Genomic DNA, 11,222 nt, shown 5'->3' on the forward strand with positions numbered 1-11,222 from the left:
GGCTAACCCGTCTACCTTCATACAACACTATGCGCTGGATGTCCGTTCCAGAGATCAGGCATGCTTGGGGACGGCAGTACTTCACTCAGTCTCTTATTAGGCTGCTCCCACCAGCCAGGTAAGCTGGCTCCCTATGATCTCAAGTGTGATGCACAGAGACCACGAAGAAGAAGGGCAGGTTTCCTACTTGTAACCCAGGCGCATAACTATGATTGGACAAGGGGATACAGTTGTCTAGGGGCCCCCCAGCTTAGGGGGCCTCCGAGAGACAGGTCACGTGCCTCCCCCACCCAGCGCTGGCCCCAGCTTCCTCGAATGAGTGTATTTTTTTAATATTTTTTTTAAAAAATCCTCCTTTGTTCCCGCTCCGGGGAGCGCCGTATTTCCTGCCTGCTGCTGCCTCCGCCCACCCACCACCCTTTTGCCTAGTTGTGTGGCCGTGGGCTCCTCCTCCTTCCCCACCCATTGGCTGCTGCTGGTGCAGCACATTACCCAGAAACGCGCATGATCAGCTCAGCTGCTGCTACTGCCTAGCACGTGCTGTAGAGCAAGGAAGGAAGAGGTCGCAGCCATTATTCCTAGTGCCCGCCAATCTATCTAGCAAGCAAGCAAGCAAGGAAGCTCGGAGACTCACTCACCCTACAGATGGAGCGGCAAGAGGCTCAGGAACCCTCAGGTTAGTTAGCTGACACCCCAACGGGCATGGATGCCCCCCCATTTCTCCCCCCACCCCCCCAAAAAACTCCTCTAAGTTGCACAAACGGCATGTTCCCCGATGTTGGCGGCGGCAGCAGCGGTTGCTCCCCCGCACGCACCTTCCAAGGCAGAAGGGGAGGCCGAGGCGCACAAGCACCGCTTGTTCTCTCTGCTTCCAAGAAGCCGCCCAGTGGTTAGTGCTGCTGCTGCTTTTTTACCCATTTCCCATTTCCCTGGAGATTCAGCCTGCCCGTTAGTGATATAAATTGTCCAGAGCATAAGGGAAAGCCCTCTTGCTTATGTGGGTGGGAGATGGGCGCGGGGGAAGAGAGTTCCTTTCCCTTCCCTTTTGAAACCTTTCCCGGCTGGGAATGAGAGACCTTGTACACCCGGACTGGCTGGCTGCAGAGGAAGCAGAACACTCTTTGGGTAAGGAGCGTCCAAAGCCCGGCCGCCGCAGCCGCAGAAGCGTGGTGGGGGAAAGTTCTTCCCCGTCCCCAGGACGGAGGCATTTGTTGCGTCTCCGGTGCCCCGACTCGTTAGGCAGCAGCAGCCGCGGAAGCGTGGTGGGGGAAAGTTCTTCCCCGTCCCCAGGACGGAGGCATCTGTTGCGTCTCCTTGGGGGCCTGTGGTGTGGAGGCCCTGGACTTTGGCCAGAGGTCCTGGGGAAAGGAAGACTCTGCACTTTTCCTATTTCACTTGCACTAGTAATGGAAACTCCGAGTACCAGCCATTCCAGTCTTACACGGAAACAGATGAGTGGTGCTCAAAAACGTGGGTTGAAGAAAGCAAGGTTAGAGAAGGAGGCCAAGCTACCAAAAATCACATCATTTTTCATGAAGACCAGCCAAGGCATGTCATTGGAGGAAGATAAGGTGACTCAGACTGCAGAAACAGCAACAGTGAGTGCAATCTGCCATGGCTCAAGTCCTGTAGAGCAGGAACAAGGTGAACATGCGACAGATATGACAACACAGCAGTCAATACCTACTGAGCAAGGTGAAGACATTCAAACGAGAGGACGTGAAGGAGAGACAAGAGAACATGCTGGCAAGGAATTGAATGTAGATTTGATCTCAAAAACATTTCCTACTGACAAAGAACTCTACAGTGAACCTCTTAGTACAGATGAAAAGATCTTCATTATTTCAAATGGGCCATGCCAACCACCAGGTCCATTTCCACAGCATGGCCAGTCAAACAGACGTTTCTCAAAAACCTACGATTCAGAATTGAGTAAAAGTGGTCTAAAACTGCAGCGGAAATGGCTGTGCTACTCGCCAACCTCAGACCAAGCCTACTGTCAACCATGCTGGCTTTTTTCTCAGGACAGAGAGGGAGGATGGGTGAGAGGAGTTCGTGACGGGCATAATCTGAAAGGGAAGATAGAAGTCCATGAAGGTGCTGTTGGCCATCAGGAGTGTAGCACTGTTCTGGATCATTGGCGGCTGAACAAAACAGTGTCAGCAGAAGCAGAAGCTGCGATTAGGAAAGAGGCAAACTTTTGGAGGCAAGTGCTTGATAGAATCATCAATGTCACACTGACCCTGGCTACGTCCAACCTGGCATTTAGAGGTCACAGGGAAGATGTGAGCTCAGGTGGAAATCATGGCAACTTTCTCTCCATCATCACCTTAATTGCAAAATATGATCCTGTATTGCAAGAGTTGCTAAATATTCCAGAGCGACAAACAAAGTACCTGAGCCTTGCTCTTCAAAATGAACTGATTGATATACTCTCAGAAAGCGTCAAGGAAGAAATAATAAAGGATGCCAACACAGCTGCATTTTTCTCTGTCATCATAGACACAACACAGGATGCTGGCAAGACAGATCAGCTCAGCCAGGTAGTCCGCTTCGTTTCTGTTGAGACCAACGAAAAGGATCAGCCAGTTGAAATAAAAATACATGAAACATCCTTGGGCTTTCTGGTGGTGGAGGATCAGTCTGCATCTGGCTTCACAGAGACTATTTTGAATGCTATGGAAAGCAATAAACTGGACCTCCTAAAATTGCGAGGCCAAGGTTATGATGGAGCTGCAACCATTAGTGGTGTCTACAGTGGTGTGCAAGCTAGAATTCAGGCTTTACAGCCAAAGGCAACTTACGTTCATTGTGCTGCCCACAACCTGAACCTAGTCTTGAATGATGCAATGTCCAGTATTCCAGAGGTAAGGAACTTCTTTGGAGTTGTGGAAAGAATAAACATCTTCTTTGCACATAGCATCAAACGCTGGCATACATTAGCTCACTTAACATCTGAATCAAAAACCACACTGAAGAAACTTTGTCCTACCAGATGGTCCTCACGTCATGAGGCACTAGTAGCCCTTCAGTGCCGCTTCACAGATATCCTCAAAGTGCTTACTGAAATAATCCTCCTAAGCAAGAAGAAAGATGAAATCTCAGAAGCCAAAGCTTTGAAATCCAAAATAGAGCAGTTTCAGTTTGTCTTCCTTATTGTGCTGCTGTCTAACATTTTAGGACCTGTTAATACTGTTTCAATGATGCTACAGTCCCCAGAAACCGACCTCAGCAAAGCAGCAACCTATCTCCAAACCATTCACACTTTTATGCAAGAGAACAAAAATGAGTATGACTCCCTCCGTGAAACTGCAGCAAAAATGTCAGAAAAGTGGGGAGTATCCCAAGTGTTTGAGGAGCAACACGTGTGAAAGGTGAAGAGGTTTCATGATGAGCTATCTGAGGATCAAAGGCTAACAAATGCAGAGGACCGTTTTAGATTAAATGTGTTCCTCTGTGTGCTGGATATAGCTTCCTCACAATTGAAACAACGCTTTGAGGGCCTACATGAAATTGTTACTATCTTCAGTGCTCTTCACCCATCAACACTGACATCAGCAACTGATGTTGACTTAATTGAAGCAGGAGAACTTTTGGTCAGTAAATATGACACGGACTTCACTACCTCTCTTCCAAGACACTTGCTACAGTTTAGAAATTTATTGAAAGAAGAGATTAAAAACAAACAAACAAACAAACAAACAAAAAACTATAAAGGAAGTTGCTGAACTGCTCATGATTGACAATTGTGGCCTTTGCATCAGTTACCCTGATATCTACACAGCATATATGCTTTTCCTGACCCTACCCGTAACAGTGGCATCTTCTGAGAGATCATTCTCAAAACTGAAGCTCATCAAGAACTACACGAGGAGTTCCATGTCGCAGGAAAGACTCAGTGGCCTTGCTCTTCTATCCATTGAAAATGAAAGAGCAAAGAAATTGGATATACAAAAGATAATAGACAACTTTGCTGAACTGAAGGCACGCAAGAAGCCATTGAATTAAGTTCTGGATGGTGGGTGTGAGATATCATAGTTGGGATATGTGCAATGTGAAGTTCTTCATCAATACTGTTGTAATAGTTCTGTTATTTATACCTTGTAACTGTTGGAATGTGTGCAATGGTTAAGGTTCTTCATTGATGCTGTTTTAATAGTTGGTTCTGTTATTTATGTGTGCAGTGTTAACGGTTCTTCCTTGATACTGTTTTTAGTTGGAATATGTGCAATGAGTAAAGTTCTTCTGTTGTATTAGTTGGATCTGCTGTGCTGTTATTTATACCTTTTAACTACTTGGGATAGTTAGCAGAGTCTACATTGGGCCAGGAGAAGGAGAGGAAGGTGGTGACGGGTGGGGGGGGGCCCATTTTAAAATCTTGTCTCTGGGCCCAAACCAACCTTGTTACGCCCCTGTTGTAACCGTAGTTCTTCGAGTGGTCTTCTGTGCATTCACACTCCCGCCCTACCTCCCCACAGCACCTGGTCTCTTTAGTTGAGCGGCGGTCTCCTTGACTGAGGTAGTGTAGGGATCAACATACAGAGGGAGTGGGTCTTCTCACTCTTTTTTCCTTTTTGGGGAGTGAAGCTTTGGAAGGTTCCAGAACGTGGCTCTGCGCAGGCGCATAACCCAAGTGTGAACGCACAGAAGACCACTTGAAGAACTACGGTTACAGGTAGGAAACCTGCCCTTTCCTTGATGCCCCTTTTCATTCCTCATTTCATTCCACATTTCATTCCAGCCACTTTTCATTCCTCATTTGTGTGTTTGTGCGTGTGTGCATTTCTTTTAGGTGGCAAATCTGAGCTGAGTAAGGTAAGCAGTGGCAGAGGTGCTTTTACTCCGGGATTTTGGGGATGCAGCCCCTGGCGTCCCTACTCCTTGGGGGCTCCCAAATAATCTTTAGTCTGTCCTGGGTGGTGTGGTTTGTGCCCTCAAGAACGTATGTGTTAAAAAATGTTTAATTTGCATTGGGGATGGGTGGGGGCTCCAAAGGCTTTTAGGTCCAGGCTCCAAAATTACCTAGGTGCACCTCTGAGCAGAGGCGAACTTGCCAGTAGCTCTTTCTCTTGGGGGGTTGTAATTTTTATCCCTGAGTTAATTAGCAGAGCACTAAAGAAGCTACCCACTCCAGTTACAGAGTAGTTGCAGAGTTTAGTTGTTGCAGCTATTTAGAGAAGTCACATGGAGAGTCTTGTAGAATAAATACAAAGTATTTATTGGTGAAGTACACCTTTGGATAAGAAAGACCTAACCCTAATCTATAGAACAACATAATGAATAGGTGCGGGAGAGAGAGAGATGTTTCCATCTGCTCTCTAAGAGGAAAAGAAGGGATTCTTTCTGACTCTCAACAGGAAATACCTGAAGAGTCCTATCAGGGGTCATAGAGTAGAGACCGATAGAATGGTTAGGGAGACCCTTACTCACTATCTCTACCCCCAATGCCCCTAGTGGTCATAAGGATAGTTGGTGCAAAAAGTTGATGCACTGGTAGTCCATCTCCAACACTTTCCCGGGCTATGCAATGTAGTCCTCTACATTCCTCATTTGTGTATTTGTTTGTTTTAGTTGGCAAATCTCAGCTGCGTAAGGTAAGCAGAGGCAATTTTACCATCTGGTCTACCTAGTGCTATGCAATGTGTTCCTTTTCATTCCTCATTTGTGTGTGAGTGTGCTTGTTTCTTTTAGGTGGCAAATCCCAGATGGGTAAGGTAAGCAGAGGCAATTTTGCCATCCTGTCTTTCTATTGCTAATCAATGTGTTCCTTTACATTCCTTGTGTGTGTGTTTGTGTGTGTTTGTTTTTAGGTGGTGAATCCCAGCTGGATAAGGTAAGCAGAGGCAATTGCCATCAGGTCTTCCCAGTGCTATGCAATGTGTTCCTTTTCATTCCTTGTTGTTGTTTTGTGTTGTGTGTGTTTCTTTTAGGTGACAAATCCGAGCTGGGTAAGTTAAGCAGAGGCAATTTTGCCATCAGGTCTTCCTAGTGCTAATCAATGTGTTCCTCTACATTTCTTGTGTGTGTGTTTCTGTGTCTTTGTTTTAGGTGGTGAATCCCAGCTGGATAAGGTAAGCAGAGGCAATTGCCATCAGGCTGGTTCTCTGAACCAGCCTGACAACCAGGCTGGTTCGATGGTTTGATCGCGAAACAAACAGGCCTTCAGGAAAGGTGGTCCAGTCCAAGATCAAGCCAAATCAGCCCTGACCAGGAGGACATGGCTCCCATGTAGCCGTCCTCTGTGAGAAGTGGCTACATGCATGGGATGGCCAATGGGGTCAGTGTGGCGCTGCTGCTACTTATGCGGCACACATGCTTCCCTCCTCCGAACTTTGCAGGCTTTGCGGCTCCCGCCCACCCTCCCTAGTTCAGTGAGAGATTAGCTGGTCGCTTATGGGCCGAGTAGGAATTTTTGGTCTTCACCTGATTGGCTTTGTGTGGAGATTTTTTCGCCTACTCCTCACTGACTGTGTTTTAAAGGGAATAACCCCCTTTTTAGGGGTGGGAGTCTGGTTGCAGGTTAAGTGGTCACTTTGGCAGGTGAGTGTGGGCTTTGGAGGTTAAGACCTCGATTGGTGCTCAGCCATAGGCACCTTTCAGGTAGAGATGGTTTCATGGAACAACCTTTCAGGGTTTTGTGGCCCAGGGGTGTCTGAGGTGGCCAGAGCCTAAGGGGTATACTCATGGGTCAAATGAGCCGTAAGCCAGAATTTGGCTTTTAAAAAGCCAAATCTGGTCACCTAGCGAAGGAACCACTTTTAGGGCACTGTTCAGCTGACCCACTCAAAGCTTTGGGGCTGGAGGGGTGGTGACCAGTGTTTCCTCTAACAGGGATTCCCAGATGTTGACTACAACTCCCAGAATCCCAAGCTACAATGGCTTTTGCTTGGGGATTATGGGAGTTGTAGTCCACAACATCTGGGGATCCATGTTGGAGGGAACATTGGTGGTGACCCTGGTGGCTACCTCCTTGACACAGTAAACTGTGTGGCTTGGTGGGGCTATGCTGAGGTTTCATATGGCATCTGCCAAGCCTGGCTGCTTTGCCCAACAGTGAGAGCAGCTCAGCCCTCGCTAGGAGGCTGTGCCTACCCGAAAAGGGGATTGGAGTTGCCCACACTCTAGTTTAGGGAGGTTATAGTTATACCTGTTGCTGATCTCTGCATAGTTTATAGTTAATAAAGTGGCCCTAGTTTTCATCCATACACGTGTGTCCTGTCTTCCTTTGGGGATCTGGGGGCAAAGACTTAATGGCTTGGCGATGCTGTCCATCGAGAAGCAGATGATCAAAGAAATTCTGGACTTCAGTCATAGAACCATCAAACTGCTTGTAAGACAGAAAGAGTGTAAGGCCAATTTTCTTTACAAGCAATGATAAGAAAAGGCACTTCTCCGAACAACCAAATGGAGGATGTTTCAGTCAGAAAAAAAGAGGCAGCAGAACAGCCATTGTTGCCAGAGCTGAGCTACTTTATTTTGAACTCATTGCAATCAAAACCACCTTTTATTTCTTTGAGAAGAAGAAGAAGAAGAAGAAGAAGAAGAAGAAGAAGAAGAAGAAGAAGAAGAAGAAGTTGTTGTTCTATAGCAAATGTTAACTTATTAAATAAATAATTACATTTGCCACATGCTGCCTTGGCTGAGTATTTGAAAATATACATCTTTCTTCTCACCTAGGTTGTTCCTTAGTGCAGAGAAGCAGGTTGTGGAGATATCTTGCTATTGGCAGTTGGATGCAGAGGCGCTCTTACCCCCGGACCTTGGGGAAAATGTCAGCGAGGCCTCCAGCCACCACCCCGTGCCCACCCTGCCGCTGTCTGGCTGCGCTGAACCTCCAGTGTTTTTCATAATTTTAGCTGCCATGTGCGTGGCCAGGGGTAAGGGTTTGATCTAGCAGGCCTCCCCTCCGTGGTGGTGGGCGGAGCAGCCCAGCAGCCCTTGAGAACTGCGAGGCACTCCAGCGCACCTGCACAGTGGGAGTAGATCATCACAAGCCCCTGGATGACAGGCCCAGTGGCTGCTCCGCCCATCGCCACCACCACCATGGAGGGAGGCCGGCTTGGATCACCCCCACCCTCACCGGCCATGCACATGGTGGCTGCAAAAAGGTGGTGAAAAGGGCAAGGAGTGGTGCGGCGGCCAGGGCAGTAGCGTTTGCAGGCAGCGGTGACAGTAGGACACCTAGGTTTGCACTGGAAATGTCCAAGGGGGGCCTCGTGGCAGCAGGGGGCTTGTGGCAGGGAGTGTGTGCCTCGTGGCGGCGGGGGGCCCCCTCTGAAGCCCTTCAGGCCTGGGCACCAAAATGGGCACCTAGGTGCGCCCCTGGTTGGATGAAGAGTTGGTAAACCTAACTGGGAGGTGAATTGAAGGTCAAGAAGCAGGCGTCTTGGGAATTCAGCACCCAGACAGCAGACAGGTATACCTTGCCATAGGGTCACCCACTAGAGGGATGAGAAGGGAAGGGATAAGAAGCATTAGGTGTACTTAAACAATGCCCAGCAACTAAATTCCAGCAAACAATTCCCAGCAACACTGCCCAGAGATTTCTATATCAGGCAGTATAGAAATTCAATAAACCAATAAACCAATAATAGGTTTGATGTTGCTTTGCAGAAGAGCCGCTTTCTGTTGATTAAGGCAGGAAGAGAATTTCTGCTGTAATACTCTGACGAAGCAAAGGAGAGAGAGAGAGAGAGAGAGAGAGAGGGGATGTTGACACACAGACCTCTAAGCAGGGCCAGCTCTAGGGGATCTGGCGCCCAGATGCAACATTCTGCTGAGCGCCCTTAGTTATCGTGAAAAATAAAAATTCGAAATACAATTAGTCTGTATTCAAAATTTAATACACAAAGATTTCATGTAATTATGTACATAACACTGTATCTAATATAATTAGGCATATAATATATATGGACTTTGAAGAAGCCAGATAGCAAAAGCATCGACACTTTTGAACTTTGGTGCTGGAGAAGACTTTGGAGGATACCATGGACAGCCAGGAAAACAAACAGATGGATCAGGTTGGGATCATGATACTAAGGTTTCAACCTCAGCTGAAGGAAACTTAGTTGAGTCAATGTCAGGCTGCTCATTGTTAACGCTGATATAATAGGCTGAGGCAGGCAGCTCCTCCCTCAAGAGCAGGGAAAGGGGAACCTGTTTCCCACTCCTTCCAGGGCGCAGCTCCTCCACAGCTTTTCACCCTGTCTGGTATCATCTGCTCAGGCAGCTCCGTCCTCCCTCAAGAGCAGGGAAAGGGGAACGGCCGGACCCGGACGCAAGAAAACAACACAGGCTAGAGAATTGGCTTGGTTGGTTGCTGCTGCTTGTTGTTTAAACCTCCCCCCCCAATGCCCGCAACAAGCTCAGAGGGGAGTCACAGCAAGCACAGCGTCTGGAGCGCAGGAAGAGGAAGGAGGCGCCAGCGGGAGATGGTTGGGATGCTGCACGCAGGCGCCAGGCAGGTCCACGTGATGCACAGTAACAGCGGCGCCAGCAGCAGGGCGTGATGACCGGGTTGGAGCGGAGGGACCAGGGCCGGACTGGGGGCACTGAGAGGGCGGGGGAACATATGTGGGGAGGGCGCCAGGTTTTCAGCAGAATGGGTGGGTTTCACAGCCCTTTTTTTGGTTTCATTTAATAATTAATTTTTTTTCCTGTTAACTATTGATATCTAAACTCTGTTTTCTGTTGTTATTATTATTATCATTATTATTAACATTTTGTATCCCTCTGTTCCTCCAAGGAGCCCAGAGCGGTGTACTACACACTTGTGTTTTTCTTTCACAACAACCCTGTGAAGTAGGCTAGGCTGAGAGAGAAGTGACTGGCCCAGAGTCACCCAGCTAGTATCATGTCTGAATGGGGATTTGAACTCGGGTTTCCCGTGTCCTAGTCCAGCACTCTAACCACTACACCACGCTGGCTCCGTTACTTATAGGTTACTATTAATACTTCCAATGAAGTATCACTTGTGTTACCTGGGAGGCCCCCAGTTCCCACAAAGCAGACGAACAAGGATGATTGAAGGAAGCAAAATCACCGTTTATTGAAAACCAGCGCTGGTGACGCTCCCAGTACCTAACGGGAAAACCTGAGAGACGTGCCCAGCTGCCTGGCTCACAAGTTTTTATACTTTGGCATAACTACATAGCTGGGCATCAACATTCAGCCCCAAAGAAGCAATCAGTTCATTACATTCGTACATATGCTTGCATAGAGGCTGGACTTTGCGCTCTAAGTTTCTATTTCGCAGCAGAGAGAGAATTAATTAATAGAAGAAGCCTCCACATTCCTAGAACAATACAGTTACTATTCAGGGGAGCCTATCTCTCCCCGCTGCTGCAAACCCCCACTTATTCTGCTCTGGGCAGATAGCGGACTCAACACTTCCTTTGGGTCTGTACTTTTCCATCCCACAGAGGCACTGACTTGCAAACACACTTTCTACAAAGCAATTACAAAGCAGCTTTCTGAAAAGGCCTTTTCCATCCCACATCTCCCCCCTTAGAAGCCATTTTATGGCTTCTCTTCTTGTGGAACCTTGTATCCATAGCCATTATATGGGGGGCAGTTTCTTTTCTTACTATTCTCTCAACGGCCTCTTGTCCCAAAGAGATAAACAGGGGTAATAAACAAGGTATCAATAAACAACCAAAAAGCAATATCAGAACTCCTCCCGCCATGGTTTTCAAACCTCCAAAGTACTCAAACCAATTTTCAAACCAATCGGGCGTGGCCAGGCCTTCCCAGTTCTGGACTGGAACATGAGCTATTTTGCGCATCCGATCAGTGATTTCCTCTATGGCCTTCCCTTGGTCATTGATCTGGATACAACAATTAGACAGGTTGAATTTTCCACACACACCACCCTCCATTGCTAGCACATAGTCAAGTGCTAGCCGATTTTGGTACACTGCTGTGCGGAGCTGAGTGTTAGTTTTGGCTAGGCAAGCACGGCTTGTTTGGCTAGTGTTCATAGACAAGCTCGGATGTCCATGTGCTTGAGAGCCTTGGCTCCCCCCTTATGGGCAATGTGGAATAATGTCGTATAATATCTGGCTGGCCTGTTAGCCTTCAGGCCTTCTTCAGATATTTGGCATCAAGTCTTTAACTATAGCACTCTGGGATGCAGGAGGATCAGGAACAAGAAACCTGCATCACGGCCTTTTCCTCGAACACAAGACAGGGCAGCCGATGGATGTTCCGTCATCATTGGCCTG

At 47.7% G+C, this 11,222-nt stretch overlaps 1 protein-coding gene across 1 annotated transcript; it reads left to right on the plus strand.

Annotated features, from left to right (window-relative positions):
• Window positions 1-1,281: 1,281 nt before the first annotated feature.
• LOC128343678 (zinc finger MYM-type protein 1-like) lies at window positions 1,282-4,098 on the plus strand. Its single transcript, XM_053293112.1, has 2 exons — window positions 1,282-2,867; window positions 3,670-4,098. Exons 1-2 carry the CDS (start codon window positions 1,407-1,409, stop codon window positions 4,006-4,008), a joined length of 1,800 nt encoding a protein of 599 aa, XP_053149087.1. The 5' UTR covers window positions 1,282-1,406; the 3' UTR covers window positions 4,009-4,098.
• Window positions 4,099-11,222: the final 7,124 nt, after the last annotated feature.

This window comes from Hemicordylus capensis, chromosome 2 (assembly GCF_027244095.1).
Source record: "Hemicordylus capensis ecotype Gifberg chromosome 2, rHemCap1.1.pri, whole genome shotgun sequence".
In the NCBI taxonomy this organism is placed as follows: domain Eukaryota; kingdom Metazoa; phylum Chordata; class Lepidosauria; order Squamata; family Cordylidae; genus Hemicordylus; species Hemicordylus capensis.

What these genes read in the sequence shown, in the direction of transcription:
- LOC128343678 (XM_053293112.1), top strand. Translation starts at nt 1,407, where the DNA reads ATGGAAACTCCGAGTACCAGCCATTCCAGTCTTACACGGAAACAGATG. An exon ending in CAATGTCCAGTATTCCAGAG is followed by an intron (nt 2,868 to 3,669) that starts GTAAGGAACTTC and finishes ATTTATTGAAAG; the next exon opens with AAGAGATTAAAAACAAACAA.